The 23,864-nt window shown below is 42.5% G+C and overlaps 1 protein-coding gene and 1 non-coding gene across 2 annotated transcripts; one reads left to right on the plus strand and one right to left on the minus strand.

Annotated features, from left to right (window-relative positions):
* Window positions 1-3,004: 3,004 nt before the first annotated feature.
* Window positions 3,005-3,111, plus strand: LOC123456812. Its single transcript, XR_006634690.1, has one exon. It is a non-coding gene; the product is annotated as a U6 spliceosomal RNA (small nuclear RNA).
* An 18,301-nt stretch (window positions 3,112-21,412) lies between these two features.
* On the minus strand, window positions 21,413-22,765 carry Kcne5 (potassium voltage-gated channel subfamily E regulatory subunit 5). Its single transcript, XM_045140843.1, has one exon. The coding sequence runs from the start codon at window positions 22,653-22,655 to the stop codon at window positions 22,233-22,235; it is 423 nt and encodes a 140-aa protein (XP_044996778.1). The 5' UTR covers window positions 22,656-22,765; the 3' UTR covers window positions 21,413-22,232.
* Window positions 22,766-23,864: the final 1,099 nt, after the last annotated feature.

The raw sequence follows: 23,864 nt of genomic DNA on the forward strand, positions 1-23,864 counted from the left end.
AACTACTTCATCTTTGACAAGGTTACCAATATAGTAGATTGGAGAAAAGACAGCATCTTCAACAAATTGTGCTGGACAAATTGGATAACCACATTCAGAAAAGTGAATCTAGACCCACTCATCATACACAAAAATCAAGTCCAAGTGGATTAAAGACCTCAATATAAGACTTGAAACTCTTCTACTGGAAGAAAAAATAAGAGGGACTCTCCATGATATAGGAGTGGGGAAAGACTTCCTGAATAAAACCCTAGTAGCCCAGGAAATTAAGCAATCGCTCAACCAGTAGGATCTCATGAAGCTACAAAGCTTTTGCTCAGACAAACATAGCACAAGCAGAGCCAATAGATTGCGCAATGAATAGGAGAAAATCTTCACCAGCCATACCACTGACAGAAACCTGATATCTACAATCTACAAAGAACTTAAAAATCTAGAAAATAAAACAATCAAACATTCCATTGTAAAAAATGGAGCAGACAACTGAATAGGGAGTTCTCAGAGGAAGAAATACAAATAACTAACACACACTTAAGAAAATGTTTACCATCCCTAACCTTATTAGGGAAATGCAAATTAAAACAACCATAAAGTTCCATCTTACTCCAGTGAGGATGGCAGTCATTTAAAAACAATCTAACAGTGACAAATTTTGGCAAGGATGTGGGGAAAGATGAACCCTCATCTACTGTTGGTGGGAATGTAAACTTGTACAACCACTATGGAAATCAATATGGAGATACCCAAAATGGATGAATACAGAGCTATGAACAGAACCAGTAATTCCCATTCTGGGCATTTATCCTAAATGCTGTATGCTTCACTTCAGCAATATTTGCTCGACCATGTTTATAGCTGCTCAATTCATTATAGCTAAGAACTGGAATCAACCCAGGTGCCCATCATTGGATGAATGGATAACAAAGTTATGGGGCATTTATACAATAGAATTCTATTTAGCAGTAAGAAAAAAATGATACAATGAAATTTGGAGACAAATGGGCAGACTTGGAACAGATCATACTCAGCTAACTCATGCAATCACAAAAAGACAAATGCCGCATGGTGTCACTTATCTGAGTTCCTAACCTGGACCAGATCAAGTTGCTGACATGCCTGATAGGTGACTCAAGGCCCTGACAATGGGGATGGAAGGGTTTGGGGCCACAGGAAGGGGAGTGTGGGGGAAAAAAAAACCACAAAACGAAATCCAAAACTTATCTGGTACAATATAAACCTTTGTCTTTGGAGGCTGACTAAAAGATATGTCCCTCAAAAGGACTAAAGAGGGGAGCACCAGAAAAGTAGGGCACTGGAGAAGGTGAGATGAAGCCTAAGCACTTAATTACCCACCTGAGGCAAAAGGTAAGACCTTATTGCTGAAGACACCATATGCTGTCAACACAATAATATGGAGAGACCTGGCTGGAACCCAGAAGAGAGCCAGTCCCTATACAGTTGGCCCATCTAGTGCTGGAAAGCACTAGTTCATCTACTGGGGGACAGGGGCCAACAATGGTCAGAGCAACCAGAGCTCTAAGCTTTTCAGACGTAAGTAGCCTGACAGGATGTGCACGCCAGTGCAATAGTGGTACACAGCTTCAATGGGTAACCAATGGCTTTCTGATTGGCTAAGATATCCACTTAGTTTAAAGGAACCCATATCTGAAAGTGGCAATCAGATCAGAATCCTATGGAGACAAAGATTATGCTCTCCAGTGTCAAACTCTCACTAGTCTTTGGCTAAAAGAGAGGTTGCATAAATCAAATTCTCCCTAAATTAATAATGCTTGTCCCATTTAAACTATGCTGACTTCACTATCAGTTGGAGAATCTATTCTTCTTTTCCAGAAGGTAGCAAGGCACAAGGAGATTACCCCTCACACTTCAGCCAAGGCACAGCTGAAACCACAGAGGATTTGGGGAGACGAGCAAGAGTGCTGCTTTCATACTGAACCTGATAATCAGTGCAAGGGTGTAGGAGGCAGACCCTGAAGATACTCAACACCTACCATGGAGAGATCCAGAGGGTCCTAACTGCTTATCACTGAAGTAGACTTAAAACTCACCCACCACAGCTCAGGGAATTTTGTGGAAGATGGGGTGAAAAGACTGTGGGAGCCACAGGTTGAGACATCATGACCAGAAGCATTCCCTCCCCCGCCAAAATAACTGACTGCCACTCCCACAATGCATAAACCACAACCCCATGGGGAACATCTGCAATCCCACTGAGGAGGGTCCCCAGCAGAATGGGTCAGGGACAAGGGAAAAGAGGATGCCACTACATGATGTATCCATAGGAAATATGTTCTTAATAATAATAAATTTAAAAATGAAACTTAACAAATATGTGCATCTTTGTGTTGATTTAAAAAAAAAAGCAATTTGACAATGAACTGAGAAAGTTGGGGAAGAGAATGACCACAAAGGACAGCCAAGTGAAAAACAGGAAGGGAGACGAGGAGAGGGAAGGACAGCAGCAGACAAAGGGTGGATGTGCACAGCTCCGGGCACTGAAGGTCAGCTGCAGCCTCACAGCCTTGGAGCTGCTAATCCCCTCCTGTCTGCAGCCAGCTGCCTACAGCAGCCGGGCCCAGCAGGCACACCAGTAACGTGGGAAAAAGCAGTACCTCACTGAGTTGTTTTCTGAACACATACTTAACAAAAGCTCTGTTTTCAAGTCCTGGAAATTTTGTCCCTGTGAACACCTGTAGCAGAAAATGGCAAAAAAAAAAACCAAAAACCCATATATATAGAGAGACAGGCAAAGTGGTCTGGGTCCTCCTGCCAGTACAGGCACTTGTGGGAGTGCTCATGGAACCACACACGACTTGAGCCATTAAGCTCTGCTTCAGCAAGTCCCTCTTGTCACAAGAGGGTGTGAATCAGGAGAAGGGGATAAAGCAGGGTAGATTATCTCAAAGGATGGAAGCAGGATAGAACAGGCCAGCCAGCAGTCCCCATCTACCATGATGACATGCCTTTAAAAGACCGGTGGTGAGGGCTCACTTCGTCAGCACATATAGTAAAATTGGAACAATGCAGAGAAGATTAGCATGTCCCCTGCGCAAGGATGACACTGAAATTCGTGAAGTATTCCATATTTTTACCCTCATTTTCCCTTTATATTCCTGAGTAAAATTGTAATGGTTTATAAATTAAAAAAAAAAAAAAAGACCAGCTGGGGAAGGTGACTCTCTTCCCAGCCTTGGGAATGGAGGGAAGACAAGAAAATTTAGCAGTAAGGGCCAGACACCTGAGTTTGAAAACATGATCCATAAAATGAGTCCCTTCACCGTGACATTCCCGACACACTGTGTGGAGGGAAGAATGTGAGTGTGCAAGCTCTACATTCAAACCACATCTCTGCCATTTGGTAATTACTATCTTTAAAAGGTACTTAACTTCTCTGGGATTCAGTGTCTTTTTTTTTTTGAGGTAGGGTATCACTTTAGCCCAATTCACTATGTAATCTTAGGGTGGCCTCGAACTCATGGAAATCCTCATAATCCGAAGTGCTAGGATTAAAGGCCTGTGCTACAACTTTTTTTTAATGGAGACCATAAGGTGATGTCCCTCCCTCAGAGGATTGAGTGATTACAGATAAAGATATAGGTGTAACTCCTGGGAAAGTTTAAGTGTTCAACAAATCCTAGCATTCATTAATGTGTCATTTTGGGACAGAGTCCTAGACCAGGTGTTGAGCTTTAATTGACCCAGAACCTCCTACATTCCATCTCTTTGCTCCATCTCTGGCCCTCCCCATCTCTTCTTCCTGCCCCCACCAGTGCTGGATCTAAAATTCTGTCTTGCCTTGGAGTGTCTCCAGCTGTTTGCTCATTTTCCACCAGCCCACTCTGGGCCCATCTCCCCTTTGGCACACACACACTCCCTTGGAGTGCATCTTTATGTGGAAAACAAAGCCCTTCTGCTTAAGCCCTCCAGAGCCCAAGTTCATCAACAGCCTGAGGTAGGGAGCTATATGAGCAGGAGAGGCAAACCTAAGCCACAGAACGACATCCAGAGAGAACAGCAAAGGGATATCAGGACCAGGGACTTGTTTATGTAGCCCCTGGTGGTGGTAAAGGCAGCCAACAAATAGCAAATGCTTAAGGTTGATTTTTTTTTTTTTTTAACCAGTAAGCATCTGCAGTTGCTGGGTGTAACCCTACCCTTCTTCCTCTATGAAATGTGTGAATGTGCTATCGTCAAGCATTCCACATCTTGATTCTCTCAGATTTCACTGACTTGATCCCTTTCTGCCCCCATTAGCCCCACATAATGGGGAGTTGATCTTTTAGATCCAAATTTTACCCACAGATGGCCAAGTGTCATAATAGTTAACCAACCTTGCTCCCCATATCTGTTTAGAATGTACCATGCTATACGTGAAAATATGGGGCATAAGGAATTAACTAAGTATTATTTATTTGAACCTTCACTTGTTTTGCCCAAAGTATTAATGATGCTACAGAATATGTGCAAATGTTCCCAAAATAGACCCAGTGCGGAGGCAGTGCTCATGCCTGGACATTCCTAGGCCCGGTTTCACTATCCAGCTTCAAGTCTCTATCTACGCAGAAGGTGGTGAGGAATGCTCACTTGATGTGGTGCTGAATAGTCAATCCTTCAAGATTAGAGAAGCTTCTTGATTTAGGAGGCATTTGTTATGGAAAGATATCAGGCCCTTGGAGACTCTCCATTTCCTTCCATGTCCTGGTCCTCCCCGCCTCAGTGCCTTTCCAGAAAGAGCATTGGCAGTACAGGATATGCCAGGCTGTACCACTGTGGGTGACTGTGGCCTTCCACATGCTTGTTCATATTCTTTTACAAGTGGCTCAAAGGAGACATGCTGTGGTTTAGCTAATTTATATCAACTCATTGCTATACATTGGCTAGTCTCAGCAGCTCCCTAAAACCATGGTGCAATGCTCCATGATCCCTTCAACCTTGCGTTTTTATGCTTTTAAGCCCAGTACCACATGGACAACACTACCAAGTTCTACTGGCACCTCATAATAAAGCCTGGCCTTGGCTCACGGTTGTAGTGCCCCCTCTATTCTGACCATCAGGAGCATTATCCCTTTAAGCTTCCACCTTTGAAAAGAAGCCAGAGATTTCAGTAGGTTGGGTCTTGCCCTCAGGGCATCCTTCCTATTATCCCAGTACAAAGCAGTAGATTTCTTTTTTCTTTTCTTTCCTTTTCTTTTTTTTTTTTTTTACTAAATCTAAGTTATTTTACTTAATGTAATGATATCTAGGCTCATTTGTGTTGTAACAAATTATAGTAATTGGTTCTTTTAAATCAATGAATGATACATTTTATATATATATATGTATATATATATATATATATATATATATATATATATTAACATACATACTTTTTTATTCAACTGTTGATGAACATGTAGGTTGAGTGTATAGTGCTGCCATAAACATGACATACACATCTCTTCCCACACTGAATTCTACTCCTTCAAATATATGTCCAGTAGTGGAGTGGATGGATCACATAGAACCTTTTATTGAAAACTTTTATACATGTATATAAGGTATTTTCAGCAGAATCCTCTCTATACCTTTTCTTATATCCCCTCTCTGTCTCCCTTCTATTGATCCACTTTCCCCCAACTAGTGCCTTTTCTACTTTGGTGATTGTTTTTTCTTGTGTGGGTGATCCACACTGACTTACTTTAATTTGCCTCCATGAGCATGGTTGGGGGATTATTTACAAAAGCATGTGCAAATTACAGTGGATATACCACTGAAGAAAATGTTCCCTTTCTCCCTCAGCCAATGCTGACTACCAATAACTCTGCAAGGAGGATCAGAGCTTTACACCTTCCTCCATCTTCCATGACCGAATGCTGATGAGCCAAATAATGTGCAAGTAAGATAATTGCTGTGAAGTCATAAGTGTAATGGTCATGTCAGGCCTGGATGACAGCCTTCCAAACCACTCTCCTCCATCCTCTGGGACTTAGATTATTTTTTGCCTCCTCTTCTACAATGATACCTGAGCGTAGAGAGGGTATTTAGATTCCTCATTTAGTGATAAACATGCCAAAGTCATTTATTATCAGCACTTTGATGAGATTTTTAGTGTTCCCAGTAGTCAATACCAACTGCAGAAAGAAGCTTTTCTGACTAAAGGTAAGAACAGCCCTAATATATGAGCATAAATATTTAGAGGGTAGTTTACTGAGTAAAACATATCCATTTAGTCAAACAACTGTAGTAGCTTCACCCTTAGGCCTATGGCATTTCCAGCCATATGCTTTTGACTAGGTTTTGTTGTTGTTTTTTTTCAAGTTAGGGTCACACTTTATCCCAGGCTGACCTGGAATTCACTATGTAGTTTCAGGGTGGCCTCAAATTCACAGCAATCCTCCTACCTCTGCCTCCCAAGTGCTCGGATTAAAGGCAAGTGCCAGCATACCCAGCTATTGACTAGAATTTAAGTACCAGGCTGGGCCACAGAATCCCAAGGCCTGCCCCAGTGACCAAATTCCTCCACAAAGCTCCACCTCCATAAAGTTTTACACTCTGCTCTAACAGTGCCACCAGCTAGGGACTGATTGTTCAAGCACATGAACCTATGAAGGACATCTTTCTTTCAAACCACATTAGCATCTGAACATGCTCACATATCTGTCTTCTTAAACAGAAACATGGGCTGGAGAGATTGCTTAGCAGTTAAAACATTTGCCTGCAAAGCCAAAGGATCATGGTTCAACTCTCTAGGACCCATATAAGCCAGATGCACAAGGGAGCATATGCATCTAGAGTACATTTGAAGTAGCTAGTGGCCCTAGTGTGCCCATTCTCTCTCTCTGTCTCTCTCTCCCATCTCTGTCTCCCTCTTTCTGTCTCTTAAATAAATAAGAAATAGAAGCAAACACATACAAATCTTCTCCAACCCAGGTTGTCCTCCAACTGTAAAACTATAAAAACAAATACCCTGCCTTATAGTGCAGGTGCTACACTTGATCTTAGCCAAAAGGTGGGGAAGTGATAGGAGTGGAGATGCTGGGTTCTTATGTCAGAGGTACCAAGTTGCTACTGATCCATTTCAAATGGAAGAAGAAAATAAATATTGCTTGCTGTAGGGAAAACAAGACAACTCAGAGAAGATGAGTTTTATTTACTGAGGAGAGAAGAGAATGACTTGGGCACTGCTGGCTAAATCCTGGCTCCTGCTCCTTCTCTGGTCCATTACAATGGGTTTAAGCCCTTCTGGTAAGAAGAGTGGCTTGGTACCAAGAGACTTACTGAGCTTCTGAGTGAATACCGAGGCTCAAGGGCTGATGGGAAAAGTCAATAGCAACTTGGAGAGATTCCAGACATAAGCTGGCTTGGTTTGGGGGACCACTGAGTCAGTGTGGAAGAAGATTAGAGATAGGGCCATTCGTCCTGCCTCTGCACTCAACTCAGCTATTCAGTGGTTTCCAGAAAAGAAAGTGATATTGGACAGGTAGAGCTCTGTGGCTTGTGATAGTTAATCTCTGGTTGTCAACTTGACAGGATTTATAACTAATACAGAAACAAATCTCTTAGCATGTCTGTTAGGGTTTTTCTAGACTAGATTAATTGAAGCTGGAAGACCCACCCTGTTTGTAGAGATATTCAATGGACTGGGGCTTAGACTATATAAAAAAAAAAAAAAAGCTAGTTGAGTGTTCAGCATTCATTGCTCTCTCCTTTCCTCCTTATTGATGTGATCTTACTCCCAACATACTTTCTCTACCATGATGGACTCTATCCTCTGGAACTGTAACCTGAAATAAACTCTTTCTTTCAATAAGCTGCTTCTGGTTGTGTATTTTATCCCAGCAACAAGAAAGTAACCTGCTGATCTTAAACATGGAAATCTCAAACACCCTTCTAGTTTTGGGGCATCAAGAAATAAAATTTAAAAAGTAAAAATGAAAATTGTAGGAAAATGGATGGAATTGAAAAATATTAAATTGAGTGAGGCAACCTAGGCCAAGAAATAAAAACATTGTATATTCTCTCTCATATGCAGGTCCTAGCTTCGACGTTTCAAATTTCTATATTTAAATGGGATGAGAGTCATTAGGGGCCAGGAAGCAAGAAAGGAGCCATGAAGGCTGGAGAGATGGTTTAGCGGTTAAGCACTTGCCTATGAAGCCTGAGGACCACGGTTCGAGGCTTGATTCCCCAGGAGCCACGTTAGCCAGATGCACAAGGGAGTGCACTCATCTGGAGTTCGTTTGCAGTGGCTGGAAGCCCTGGTGCATCCATTCTCTCTCTCTCTCTATCTGCCTCTTTTTCTCTCTGTCTCTGTCTGTTGCTCTCAAATAAATAAATAAATAAATAAATAAACAAAAAATTCAAAAAAAAGAAGGGAGCCATAAGTTGGGAAATAGCCTTAAGGGGAGTGTGGTGGTTTTGAATGTAAAATGCCTCCATTGTCTCATGTGTTTTGAAGCTTAATTCCCAGATGGTGGCACTCCTCCAGAAAGTTGTGGAATTTTGGGAGGTGGAACCTTGCTGGAAGAGATGTGTCACTGAAGGCAGGCCTTGGGTTTTATAGTCCAGCCATGCTTGTCCCACTCACCTCACTCCTGCTCCTTCCTACCTGCTGATATAAAGATTTGATGCTGGCTGTCTGCTCATATGATGCTTTCCCTGTTATGATAGACTTTCCCTCAGATTTGTAGAATTAAGCCTTTTTCTTTCCATAAGCTGCTTCTGATCCAGTGTTTTGTTTAAGCAACAAGAAAGGAACTACTTCAAGGAAGGATAGTAGACTGCATGTGATATCAAAGGGAGGTGAATGCTAGACATAGAAAGTTTAAATGTGGACAAGGTAGGGGATGGTAAAAAGAGGGAAGAAGGAGTAGGACTGGGAGTGTCATACAAAAAAGTGATATGGAGAACAACTACTTTATATATTAAGAAAAATAATTTATAAAGAAGAAAAGCCTGAATAGAGGAACTCTGCAAGTAGATAGTGCTGACACCAGAACCCAAAGGTTACTAAGTGGAAATTCCCATGCCATATGTGTGATACCTCCCTATGCGTTATTGGTCAGGGAAGCCCCAGCAGACCTCTTCCCCCCAAAAAGTACAGGATATTACCATTGCTTTTGGTTTCCCACTAGTACTAGATGGTAAGTTCTTATTACTAACGATGCCATATACTTTAGTTGCAGGACACAGAAATCAAGTTGGACCTGAAATGGAAACTTCCTCCCTGTTGGCTAATATTCATAGTGTCGGAAGTTGCTATGCAGGCTGCTTAGGAAGAAAAGTCATCAATATTCTTACCCAGTTGTGGTCCCTTAATACTATAATATCAACATAGAAGGTAAGATATGCCCACTGGTGTAATAGTGGTATGTCTGTTTTGGACAAAACCAACAACTTTCTGACTGGATTTGAGAATTTCTTCTCAGGACAGAATATATGTCTGGCACTAATAAACCTAGTAAAAAGTCTATGACTTAGGAGGTCACAGACCCTAGGTGGGGGACGGAATCTACTACTTTTTGCTTTTTTACTGCACATATTGTCAAACTGCTTTCTAAATATTTCTATTTGTATCCATAAACTAATACTACTCTCAGCTGTGACCACAAAAGTGCCCTTTTGCAATGCAAAGACTCTTAACTGGTCAAAGTACTGAGAACAAGTGACTGCAGAATGCTCAGCCCTAAATGGGACATCTACATCACCCCCTTTACGGCACAAGGAATGCTCCAGAAGAGACAGAGAAAGAATTTAAGAGCTGGAAGCTGGAGACAATCGTTATGACAGGACTTTTTCTAGATATGATATGGCTGATGCAATTATGAACACACAACAACTTTGATGTAGATTAGGAGCAAGATAGCTTTTTTTTCTGATAGGGGACTGGCCCCCAAAAGAACAGATTCCACCTTGCATACTGAAGTTGCAAAATCAGATCTCTTCTCTGATTCAATCTCATCAAAGATGAAGACAACAACTCACAGCAACAGTGGCCCGTTTCTTCCTCAATTTCATGGGCTTAGCCCCTAGAGGTAGGCTCTTCCTAAATCAATGTTCCACCAGGGCCCACCACCCAAGCATGTACATCCTTACACACCTGAGCCTGGTGATGAGGCTCATTAAAATTGTATGTCCAATTTATATAAATGGTCCTGAAATACATGTAAGTGCATTACTTATTCTTCCAGTCCCCTAGAAGCTTGTAAGGGAAATTCTTCTGTGGTCTTTACCTTAGGAAGGGGAGAAATTCCTATTTTCTGCTCTCCTCTTCTCACAGGATATTTAATAAATTCTCAAAACTTAACTTTCTGTGTGTCCACATTTTTCAGTTTGTTGATAACTTGCACAAGAACTTGACACTAGGTTTCATATGCCTGAGGGTCTCCTGCATCTTAAGGAGATCTAATCCTTCCCAAGACCCCAACCCCACATCAACAAACCTGCATAAAATGAAAACAACAACAACAAAACAAAAAAAAAAGACATGAAAGTAGAAGGGGTGTGAGTTGGGAAGACTAAGAGGGTGAGTGGGAATGGTAGGCAGAGAGACATGAGAGTCATGGGGTGAATATGACCATAATGCATTGTTTACATGTATGACATTGTCAAAAATGTCCTAAAATTTATATCAGTGATAGCTTCACAATCTTATGAATATGCTGTACTAAAACCATTGAATTGTGTAAATGGGCCAATAGTATGCCATGTCAATTATTTCATTTACTCAAGGAGTGACTTAGATTCCATGCAGATTGCAGAAAATTTGATATAGTTTGTAGAAATACAGATCTGCACAAAAGATGATTCTGCCCCACTGGGGTCTTATAATATTCTTAAGTACTTTCTCAATCCTGAAAGAAAGGCTCAGCAATATTTATGAGAGTTTTGACAATGCATGCATCCCATCATATTCTCACTTAAAAACAGACATCAGCAATTTTTTTTTTTTTTTGGTATTTGTGAAGGCTTTCAAATAAGAGAAGGGAGAAAGAAGAGTAGCAAAATAAGGTGAAGGAGGAGGATTGTCCATTTTATAGGGTTTTGCTTTCTTTCTAACATCTATTGCCCAGAAGCCTTAAGTTTTTGCTACCTTGTGTATACAGAGTCACCATGCCAGGGCCTGGCTGTGCTAAATCATTTCCCCTACAAAGCAAACCACTGAAGGTCTACAGATCATCTACATGTATAGTTTATACAAGCCTCACTCATTTCCCTCTACAGAGAATGTGTGGAAAGCATGTATTTTAAACTGCTCTAGTTGAGTTTAACTCCCACAATCTGACTCCAGTCTAAGATGAACCCAAGAGGATTGCTCCTATTGATAGCAGTTGGCAACTCCAGTCCAGTCATCCATCACTGTTCTCAAGATTCTGTACATTATGAATTTGGGAATTTCCTGAATATTCCTTTTCATTTATTGAGCAACTAATAACAATAGCTAATCTCGTATCAAATCTCTCAGAATGCATTTTAGATGCATCTCACTTCCTAACTCTCTGTGGTTAGACAGGCCTTGTTATTATCACAGGAAAACTAAGCTTTCAAGAAGTTAAGTCACAGGCCAGACATAATGGCACACTGCTGTAATCCTGGTACTTGGAAAGCTGAAACTGAAGGATTGTGATTTCAAGGCCAGCTTATGCTGCATAGTGGTGAGAATTTGTCTTAAAAAGCCTTGAGGTGGGTTGGAGAGATGGCTTAGTCATTAAGTGCTTGCCTTTGAAGCCTAACTACCCCTATTTGAGGCTGGATTCCCCAGGACCCACATTAGCCAGATGCACAAAGGGGCACACATGTCTGGAGTTGGTTTGCAGTGGCTGGAAGCCCTGGCATGCCTATTCTCTCCCCCCCCCCATACACACACTCCTTCTCTCTGTTGCTCTCAAATAAATAAATAAAAGTAAACAAAAAAATTAAAAAAATAAAGGTGTTTGCCCTCATACCTGGTTCTAAATTACTATTTAAAAGAAGGGGAAAAAAGCCTGGGGGTGATGGAGGGATTGCTTAGTGGTTAAGGTGTTTGCCTACAAAGTCAAAGAACCCAGGTTCTATTCCCGAGGACTCACGTTACTCAGATGCACAAGGTGGCACATGTGTCTGGAGTTCGTTTGCAGTGGCTGGAGGCCCTGGTGCACCCATTCTCTCTCCCTCCCTCCCTTTCTCTCTTTCAAATAAATAAAAATAAAATATATTTTTTAAAAAGCCTGGGGTATGGTAGCTCATGCCTGTAATGCCAGGACTCAGAATTGTAGGATTGCTGCTAATTTGAGGCCAACATAAGTTAGAATTTGAGGGCAGCATTGGGCTATATAGTAAGTTGTAGGCTAGCCTGGGCTATAGAGTGAAGCCTTGTCTCACAAACAACAACAAAAAGTACCCAATAAGTCACCCAAAGTTACAGAACAAGTAAGCAACAAAACAGGAAGTCTTATCTGTGTGATTTACAATGTATTCCAAAGGGTTTTCAATCAGTAATCCTTCCCTTTTACTTCACCCCCCTCCTTCCACACAAGTAGCTTTCTGCTACGTCCTGCATGACAGGGTATTGAATTGACCTGAAAGAGGAATGGTAAGGTATGGCAAATACAGACTCATACAGTATCTTAGTGTTAAAATGCTAGGAACTGAGAGGCACTATGTCTTTCAGATGATAAGCCCTGAGCCCATTTTCAGCAAGACTTTTATTAGCAGGGAATGTGTAATCAAGGCACACATTCACAAACAAAATAGAATCAAGGCAGTACTGCTTATTAATGTTTGGCCGTCATTGCTTACAGGATGAGGTTCAAACTCCCTAATCTGGCAAGATTGTTCATGAGTTCCCCTAATTTGTCTCCCTTCCTTTTTTGCAGATGATCTCTATTTTGCCCAATTTCCACAAAGTGAAGAGTGCAATAAAGACAATATTCTGAACTATAAGAGAAAAGAAAGGGGAGGGAAGACATAAAGTAAAAAGAGGAGAGGAGAGAAAAAAAGAGAAAGCTGTAGCTTTATAAAGTCCTAAAGTCCTAGTTCCACTATTTATAAGCTATATTACCCAATATTACTTAACCTTTCACATCTTTAACCTCTTCATCTATTAAAAAAATGGTATTGCCCAACAAACTTGCCATGAAGGTTAATTAAATAACACATGAAAAGTGCTGAATTCTTGGGTCTGGAGAGATACAAGTTAAGCACTTGCCTGTGAAGCCTAAGGACCCCGGTTTAAGGTGTGATTCCCCAGGACCCATGTAAGCCAGATGCACAAGGTGGCACATGCATCTGGAGTTCGTTTGTAATGACTGGAGCCCCTGGGTTGCCCATTCTCTCTCTCTGCCTCTTTGTCTCTCTGTCTGTCTATTGGTCTCAAATAAAAAAAATAAAAATAAACAAAAAGAAAAAAAGAAAAATTCTGTATGCTTTGAGGATGTGGTGGTTGATCAGACACTTGGACAAAGAAAGTAAGTAAGCCATATATCCTCAAGAGATTGGTAAATGAACACAGAGCTACCAAAAATCTGAGGATTCTCAAGTCTCTTATATAAAATGACATCAGCCAGGTATAGTGTCATTTATCTGTCACAACTACTCAGGAATCTGTGAAAAGAGAATCACTTGAGCCCAGAGGCTCAAGATAACCTTGGGCAACATATTGTGATCCTGTGTAATAGTGGTATATTACCTATGCACATTCTTCCTAGCATTTTAATCCTCTCTAGATTACAAAAAACAATTAATCCTAAGTAAACAGTTCAGGGAATTGCACTGCTTAGGGGATGATGACAATGAAAAGGACTGCACATGTTCAATAAAGATGTAATATTTTTCATTCAGTTTATTTATTTGCAAGCAGAGTGTGATAGACAGAACAGAAAAAGAAAAATGCCAGGGCCTCCAGCCACTGCAAACAAATTCTAGATGCATGCACCCCTTTATGTATCTGGCTCCATGTGGGTACTGGGGAATCAAACCCAGGTCATTAGGCTTTTCAGGAAAATGCCTTAACTGTTGGACCTTTTTTCTAGCCCAATTTTCATTTATTTTTGACCCTTGATTTGTTGAATCTGCAAAGATGCAACCCCCAGGCATGGAGGACTAAGTTTATTTATGCATTTGGCTAACTTTTGTAAAAAGGAGATTTTAAGCTCAGGAAAAAATAAATAATATATGTTCACGACACTGCTTTTCAATCAAAGCCACAGTTGTTTTCTCTGGGCTTCATTCAGTATGCAAGGGCAGCCCCCATTTTATTTCTCCCTGTTGTTGTTATTGATATTATTCATAGCAGTGGAGAGCTTAACCTTGACAAGGTGAGAGAGCGCTTCTTCCTGAGAGACGGAAGCACTTCAGATGGCTGTATGGAGACAGCTCAGATGGAAGCCCAAGGAGCTCCTGTCCTTTGGCCTCAATCTTCCCAGTAATGCAGGAGGTGAAGTCATCTCCTGAGAATGAGGGGGGGCTGGGGCTGGGGCTGGGGGCTTGAGGAGCAGGAAGTCTGCAGCAGCTGCTGTAGGGAATGTGATAGGGAGTCAGCAAGCGAGGAATGAATGGATTGTCGAACAGCTAGAGGGGCCAGCTCAGGGTAGAGAGCAGCATTGGCAAGGAACCCGATAAGCAGGGTTTCTCCAATGAGCCAAAAGTGGAAACAGCCACTTCGAATGGGGTCACTCAGGACTGAAGATTAGACAGCAGTGGTAGGGCCAAAGGTAGGATAGTGAAGGATTCTAGGGTGGGCACATGACCAGTAGAACTGTCCATAGAGTTGGGCTAAAAAAGGAAGATCATTTATTTCTTCAGAAGATATTTAGCTATTCTATAAATACTTTATAAATATTATTCAAGCATCTGAGCATGAGGGATGATGCAAAGAATCATGCACCCCATTAAACTGCTCTCTAAATGCTGATTATTATGTCCATATATTAATCTCTCACTTTTGATTAGAAGATCTTTTCTTTTTAGATGGCAGTGACCACTGGCAAGGCTCAAAATGCTTAGAAGAATAATAGTGGAATATCCAGCACTAAGTGAGACATCTCTATCACACCCTCCAAGGTTCAGGGACCATTGCAGAAGAGGTGGTAGAAAGAATGTAAAATCCAAAGGAAAGGGAGGAGTGTTTTGCAATACTTTAATCCAGACACAAAATGGCCATAGCATTCATGGCCTCACAGTGACTGACACTACTTATGTAAGACCTGCATGATTACATGTGTTATAGGAAATGCACATTAATTCATGGCAGTCAAAAGCAGACCATCTGTCTGGCCAGAAGGAGGATGACACACAGAAGGAATACAAGGAAATTTTTGAGGGTGATGGATAATTTTATTTTTTGTATTTCAATGATATTTCATGTATGTATCAAAGTGCATTAAACCATAGAATTTCAAAGGGTTATATATTGATATAGTATCAATTAAACATTAAAAGAGTTATACAAAAGGATTGCTTTACAAATTAATCTTAAAAATCCCCGCCCTCTTTTGGAGACATCTCTCTATATTGTTCAGACTGAGTTCAAGTGATGTTCCTGCCCTCTCTTGTTACATAGCAGAGGCTACAAACACATGGCACCATGTTAGCTTTCTTTTTCCATCTAAACTCAGCAGCAAACATGCACAGTGGCTCTATCTTTTATAGTATGAAGTATATTAGCAAATTTAACATAAATTTATATTTCTTTCTTCACAACTTCATGGATAGAAAATTTGTTCTTACCATTGATCTTAGTGACCTCCTCATATGATTTTTAAATATCTTTCCTTATTGCATTGGAAACCTTCATTTAAAGAAAGTACTTTACAGCTTCTCTTTGCATATATGAATCACCAACATCATTACTCATGTACCCTGGATCTACCCTTGGCCAGGTACTGTCACCTATTGAATATGATGGCCCTGGTGATGTGGAAACTACTTATTATACCCATTTTATAAATGGGATAAAGGGCTTAGAAAAGGTTAAGTTACTTTTCTGATGTTAACCTTTGTGGTGATTGATCTCTGTTTGTCAGCTTGACAGGATGTAGAGTCACCATGTAAACAAATGACTGGTCATGCATGTCTGTAAGGGTTGTTCTATATTAGATTAGTTGAGCTAGAAGGACCCACCTAACTGTGGGCAGCACCATCCATGGGACAGGTTCCTGGACTATGTGAAAAGGGGAAAGCAAGCAGAAAATTCTCCATTTTCTACTTCCTCCATGATGATATAACAATATGAGTTAGCTTCCTGTTCCTGCCATGCTTTCCCTGCCATGATGAAACTTCCTCTTGAAACCAGTAGCCAAACTAAACTTTTTTGCTTCAGTAAGTTGTTTCTGATCATATATTTTGTACCAGCAATGGGACAGTAACTCATACACATAGCCAATGAATGACAGGTCATAAGCTTGGGCTCAGACAGCCTGGCTCTAATGTCTATGTCCTGAATACTACACTCTTCTACTTTAGTGAGTGATGGAGAAAATCAAAAGGCAGAGACTCTAGATGACCAGCCTCTGGACTTGTTAGTGAAAAAAGTCCACACTTCCAAAGGGTCCTACCAGTTTCTTGGAATATGTGCAACATTGTATTCCACCTGATTCTTGAGCATCCACCTCTAAACAAGACCTTGCTATCTAACGATGGCCTCGGCTTGGCACAAACTTACAAGATAATAAGACTTTCTCCATCACAAGCCTGAGGGAGCCATTCTAATATTTGTTTCCTCACTCTTCTTGGTCTTCCTGTTGGGTCCTGTTTATGAAGGCAGCTTTCCTGTGGACAGAGGGTCAAATCGATAATAGGCCAAATGTTTATTTTCTTTTCTGCCTAAACCTAGTTCTTTCATTGTCCACCCTAGAAGGCTCATATGAAGATGTTCTTAGATGGCCAATTTTCCAATCTTGCAAGTTTCTCAAGAATCAGTGGGGAAAAGGAAAATAGCCAAAGTTTTGTCCCTGAGGATCTTACTACAATAATGTGACAGACACAGCTAACCTTTCTCATATTGGATAGGCAGGTCCTAAGACAAGTACCCTCCTTGTGTCCCCCTGCTTACTCATGTGTCTGAGAGCTCCTATTAAAGATCCATCCACAGGGTCATTGCAGGGATGAATCATAGTTAGGTGGGGATGAATAAGAACCTTACGTCTTGTTACTAGACATAGAACAAATATGAAGGACTAGGACTAACAGAGGCAAGGAGAAGTTTTGACCAGGACAGGGCAAATGAGTTCTCAGTGACCCTCGAAAAGTGGTCTTATGAGAGATGTGAAACAAAATTAACATGTTGCTTGTCTTGTTCTTGCCAGGCCTGTTGGATCTTCCATGCCTATTAGATCACATCTAGACACTAAAGAGAAACAACGGGACACCCGTTGTCCTTAGATATTGCTATGAATGGACATTTTGTGGGTCAGGTAAGTGGAAATTTGGTAAAATTCAAATAACTGCCACTCAGTATTTAATGACCAACCTAATGCCACCCCCAGGATCCTAAATACACCTGGCTGTAAGAACAGTATATTATGAGTTAAAAGAAGTACAGCAAACTCAGTATCATCCCCAACTCAGATAAATATTCTAAGATAGCTCTCCATTGTGATTCCACTGAGACCCATAACTAGAGTTCCTTTAGTTTTATCTTTCCCTTGCCCTAAGTAATCCACTGAAAATGTGAGTGTCCTTGGGAGAGAAGGCCATCTGAGACAATGATTAAGTTCAGTCATTTCTGTATAACTTAGCTGTTTGCCTCTTTCTCTGGATTAAAAGTACACTGTCTCAACAATGTGCATGCTCTTGGTGTTTTGTTTTTTTTTAACTACACTGAAAACAACACAGCAAAGGTGCACGATGTGTTTTCTGCCACTATTGTACAATGTATATCTGAGGTATCCTCTTCCTGCCCTGGCTGTACTTTCTTCAGAGGAAGCGGTACAGGCTACAGTTTTGACTGTGACTCTGTCTTCCCTCAAAACCCAGCCAATGGCAAACTGAAGGGTCATATGGTGTCTTACTCTGAGGCCTAGGATAGAAGTAAAGAGTTGCTTTTATCATATTATTTTCCTGGGCAAGCTGCAAGAAAGTCACACAAAGGATGAAAATGGTTTTCTAGCCATTTTTTTTTCTCCCACAGACAATTTTGGTGAGTGGTTCAAGCTCATCTAAGCTGACCCATCCAATCTGTTTATCCATAGTGGCCCTCAGTTATGTTCTCTTACTTTCACAGAATTCTGCACTGCTTTTCCTCCTACCTAACCCACAAAAACCCCATGACCCTGAGAGATGGTGCCAGTTACTTAGGACCCCCCTCTTGAGGATCAACTGAGATTATGAATGGAAAGGAGCTAAGAAAAATAGAGCAGCTACAGATGCATAAATTGTTCAGTTTATGCTTCCTCTTTTTCATCCTTGGGAAGTAGCCTTGGGCAGTCAGGTAAAGAAAGGAAAGGAAATATATAGCAGCCCATGATTCTTGCCCTCATTCTTTTCTCTCATGCTTTCTTCTAATCACTCTTGGGCCTGTACTTTCAAAAGCCTATATGCTAGTCCTGGTTGAGACATGTTAATATGGTTTTATAGCCATATTTTAAGGCTCTATGGCCTGCAGATAAAGGGTAATAGGATAGATTGGTGAGGCAGTTATGCCTGGTTTTCTGGTCAGGCAATATTCTGAGATGGGGGTGGTAGGCTCAGGATTCTGGGAGGTGTTGGCTAAGCACATATTGCCAGTCTTCTTTTGGTAATAAGAGTAAATTATGAAGAGTGGAGAATTTTTCTCTTCCTTCCATTTCCCCCACCTAACTGCCAAAGATACTCTCAGGAAGGGCAAGGAAAGCATTAACTAAACACCATTTACTATATGGTAGCTGCTGTATTTCTCCTAGCCCAATCCCATTTATGATCTCTAAATTCTCCAAAGCTGTGGAGAACTGAGGCCAGAAAGTTAAGAAGCATACTCCAAGAAACAAAACTGTTTAATTGGCAAAGACAATGTTCTGCTTCTTGGTCCAGAGTGCTCTCTCTCCTCTCTCTCTCTCTCTCTCTCTCTCTCTCTCTCTCTCTCTCTCTCTCTCTCTCCAGAGTAGATTTGCTTTAGCAACTAGGTAAAATTGTTTGGAAATCTGCCCAGACCCTTTTATTTCTGCTGATACAAATTAAGTATAAATCTTGGATTTATAGCAGGCAAACTGAACAGAAGATAATAACTAGAAACAAAAGAAAGACTCCTCCAGACAAGTGAAATGTACCACATAAAAATGTTTGTAATGGAAGAAAAGCTTTTGTTTATTTTTTGTGCTGTTGATGAGCACTTGTGAGCATCACAACTCCAAATGTCTCCCAGTCCCTCTGTTGGGGGCTTGAAGTTAAAGGGAGCTTAGGCCTTCTGCTTCATCATTGTTGTGGATAAAAGCTTGGAACCTGAAGGCCAGGCGTGGTGGCACACACCTTTAATCCCAGCACTGGGGAGGCAGAGGCAGGAGGATCATTGTGAGTTTGAGGCCACTCTGAGACTACATAGTGAATGCCAGGTCAACCTAAGCTAAAGTGAGACCCTACCTCGGAAAACCAACACAAAAGAATAATAAGATTGGGACCTGAATAAAACACACTGTGTATGTATATGCAGAGGAGCAGGACAGCCTGTTACGTGGGTGTTTAAATGCTATTGGCACCGCCACTGTCTGCAATATAGTTGGCTGTACAAACTTTGAAGCAATTTCATTATCTTGGGCACAGTAGCATCTATGGAAGTAGACCAAAACAAGCACACAGTAATGTAGATCACTCTCTCCCAGGCTGGTTTACTTTCCTCAAAGTGAGAAAACTCTTATAACTTCTACTGTGAGTGCATGTTCTTAGAAGGCACCTTAGCTTATTATGAAAAGAGTAAACTGTTCTTCAAAGCACAAATGGTTTGGCATGACATTTGTTTTCTGCTACTGATACAGTAATGCTTCTTTACTGGCATGGTCTTAACTATATCTAACTTATTTTTAGCAATATGTACTTATAAATGTTGATAATGGTACACATATATTGGAAAGTCTTAACAACTAAACTATGAGTACACTTCATTATCAAAATAACTTTGTGTCCCCAGTTATGTCAGATAAATGACTGGTATGACCTTACTTAAAACATAGTGCTTGGGACTGCCACCCATGGCCTTCAGCTCTGCTGGATACTGTACCATTCCTGCATAGCTGGGATGGTTCTCACAGCAGCCCCTGTCTTCTGATCACTGTCTTGGATTCTTGCCCAATGCCCAGCGCCTATCATCAAGGGAAGGAACTGGGACTGGAGAGGGTCCAAGAGGACAATGCCATTGTAAGCTTAAGAAGTAAAGCTTGGGAATGAACGTAAGTTCCTTTAACATATTGATAGCTACAGTAAAACCCTAGACAGGCTTTGAAGGTCAAAGACAATGCCTCAAATGAGGTTTGTATATTATGAGGGCATTTGAGTGACCCATAATACCTTTATGCTATTATTACTGAAAAATCACCTAAATTGAAGCAATTTGGCTTATTCTTAGGAGGCAATTTCATCCGCATTTGGTGAAGCCCAGACCATTGTCATCAGGCTTAAGCATTCAGCCCTAAGCAGGCTAGTTTCTGACAACCTTGAGACAAGAAGAATGCATCAGTAAGCAGACACCTCTAGATCCTGTTATGATGGCACTACCTGTAATCCCAGCATTTGGGAGGCTGGAAAAGGAGAATCATGAGTTCAAGGTCACCCTGAGATACATATTAAGCTCGAGGTAAGTTTGGATTGCATAGTGAGATCCTGTCTCAACCCTCCCATCCCTCCCAGTGAGGACATATACCTCTAATTCTGTCCACACTACTTTGTGGTAGCATGTTTCTTCTGGCTTGAGATTTACACTGGACAAATCTTATAGAATTATAAAGGTGGCTTCTAAAAATTAGTTTTGATACTAGCTAACAGTGATGGGCCGGGGAGACTTTTTATAATGTGCATAATGAACAACTGCAACAGAAAGTAGGAAATACTTATTTAACATTGTTGTATTTTAAAGTGATTCAGAAATAAGAGAAAATATTCCATTTGGCCATAAAAGCCATTTATTCACCATGTGGCCCAGGTAGGCCTTGAATTCTTGGGCTCAAGCAATCTTCCTCCCTCAATATCCTGAGGAGCTGGGACTACAGTTGAGCACCAGAATGCCCAGCTCAGACTCTTTCCCCACAACCGTGACTACCATATTGAGCCCATCATGAATATTGATCTCACAACAGCCCAACTCCCACACCCAAACATCATTCTCAAAAGAAAAACAGAGAAGCTTCTTTCTCCATTTATACTGTCTCAGGGCTGGGAGCTTGAAGAGAAGAGTCTTGGGTTATTAATTAACAACCTTTATTACCTGCCTCTGGCATTCCCAGGGTTACAGAGGAACTGGGAATACCTGAGCTCCATGCTCCATAGATGAAGCACACACTGTAATCATAACTGAATCAATAAACAGGAAGCATTTGCAAGTACTGGGTGAAGCAATTATACTCATAGTTTCCCCAGGCCAGGTGCCCAACATGCTAATACCCAGACAAGTTATCTTTGGTATGTCAACAGAGGAGACAAACACACACACACACACACACACACACACACACACACACACAGACATACCTCTGGGGCCATAGCTTCCCCTCCCATTGAGCACCACCCCTCAACATTTTACTCTCCAATCTATCCTACAAAGTGGTCCTAAGTGTCTCCCTAGCTCCCTGCTGAAGAGAAAAGAAGGGACAAGATGTCTGAGGACATATCATTTTCTTTGTCTTTGTCCCTAAAGCAATAGGAAGCCAGTGATGGCAAGCCCATTGGCGCTACAGAATGTGAACAGTCCTGGACAACCTGTGGTATCGCGGCCAGTTAGAAGGCCCAGAGTTCTGCTAGACTTCATTGCTTCGATTCAATGCCAAGCGATGGACGTGTGTGTTCAGTCCCAGTAGACTGGAGCGCGGTGTCAGTGCTGTTTGGGAAAGATGAGAGCAGGTTTAGTTCAGTTGACTGTGCTGGGTGGGGCTGGAGGCATGGGAGGAGAGGAGGGAAAAGCATGGCCAGGTGTGAAGAAGGCGGTGCTTCTCCTAGAGCCTTTCAGACCAGGTCTTCTCATCACTGTCTGGGCATTGGGGGGAGGCGAGCCCGGGGCTGTAAAGGGCAGGAGCTGGGCCCGTGCATAAGCAAGATGAAGAGCGTGCAAGTGCGAAGAGCAAGCTGGGGCGATGGATCTAGACCCGCTCGGCGCCCTGAGCTAGAGCTGGAAGAGCTGCAGGGATGCATTGGCAGCTGCCATCAGCCAGGGAGCCAACGGCAGTCTCAGCGTCTGCAGACACGGGGGACCATTCCTGCTGAGTGGCACAAGCCTGGGATGGCTCCTCCTTGGCCTCCACGAGCTTGCGGGAGCGGGTGTAGGCCAGGATGAGGCCTCCGGCTAGGCAGGCATAGAAGATCATAATGAGCAGGATGTAGAGATAGGTGTCGTCACCATTGGCGCTTGTCACCTCGCGGCTCACGAAAGGATCAGGCACGACCCCCATGCCCATGCTCGGGCCGGGGCCCGCTCCCAGGCCGCTGGCATTGCCCCGATGGTGCAGCTCGAGTAGCAGGCGGCTCAAGAGGGCTTGCAGCCTTTGACTCTCGCTGCAGTTCATGGCTGTCAGGGAGTGACACGGCGGCTCCAGGATGCTGTTGACCTCTCTCTCTGGACGAGGGGAAGCGAGCAAGCTAGCCGGAGGGCGAGCAGGCAAGGACTGTGGTGGCAGCCAGCTCTGGGGCGGGAGCTCAATGGCTGGGGGCGCCCGCCTGCGGGCCTCCTTATCCCTTCACCCCGCGCCTCCTCCCCTTCCCCACCACGCCCCCTCCAGCTCGCCAACGCCTCTTCCCAGACTCCTGCTGTCTGGCCACTTAGGGGAAAGGGGACAGCTGGTAGGGGGAGGAGAAAGGAACAAGGGAGGGGGCGAGCCCAGAGGAGGGACAAAAGAGGCTGGGGCTCAGAGCAAGCAAGGCCCCAGGCAGCAGAAGCTGTAAAGGAGAATTCCTTCCAAGTTCTGGCCACCGGCCCTGCAGGGCAGGCCTTGGCTCTGAGAGAGCAGCAGCTGCCCCCTCCCCCACCAAAGGCAGGGCCTGCCCCCAGACGCCGGAGCAAGACCTCAGATGCCTTCCATCCCAATCCTTGCGTCACGGGTGCAGAGACCCCTTGTTCACATCTTGGGGTCATTATTCCAATAGACAAGGCCTATCTAGTTTCTAGTACTCACAGTTTTTCGCGCACTCGGTCTCCTCCTGGTCTGAGGAAGACATTTTATGCATGATATTCAGGCCAAATTGGGTGACTGGTTGGTTAGGTCCTTCCTTTAGAAGGCCAATGCAGAGTAGGTCCCATATCGTCCAGTCCAACATGGTTGCTGATGCTATACCATACTGCTGGAAATGATTCTGCTTCTGATCCTCACACCTTTTTCAGGGGTCCTCGCAGTGAGTGTGGAGTGCATGATGAGCCCTTGTCTCCTTTGGGAAAGCCTTCTTCCCAGATGTGAAGCCAAGTTATTGCATTAAGAAGAGCATGGATGTCAAAGACTCGTGATTACACTACCTAAGATGTTCCAGTGTCTCCAAAATGCCAGTTTTAGAAAATGTACTCACCACACTTAGGCCAGCAAGCAGCTATGTGACTCTCCAGGGCTTGGTAACATGCTGGTCTAGACCCTGGTGACATCCATGGCAGTCATTTTCCCCCTCAGGGAATATCTTCATTTAGGAAGAAAAAAAAAACACACACACACAAGGTGCTAAGACAAAGGTTAGTTTAGACTATATTAAACTGAATACAGACTGGGCTTTACAAAGGAGAGTTCATTGGT

Source organism: Jaculus jaculus, chromosome X, assembly GCF_020740685.1.
Source record: "Jaculus jaculus isolate mJacJac1 chromosome X, mJacJac1.mat.Y.cur, whole genome shotgun sequence".
NCBI lineage: Eukaryota > Metazoa > Chordata > Mammalia > Rodentia > Dipodidae > Jaculus > Jaculus jaculus.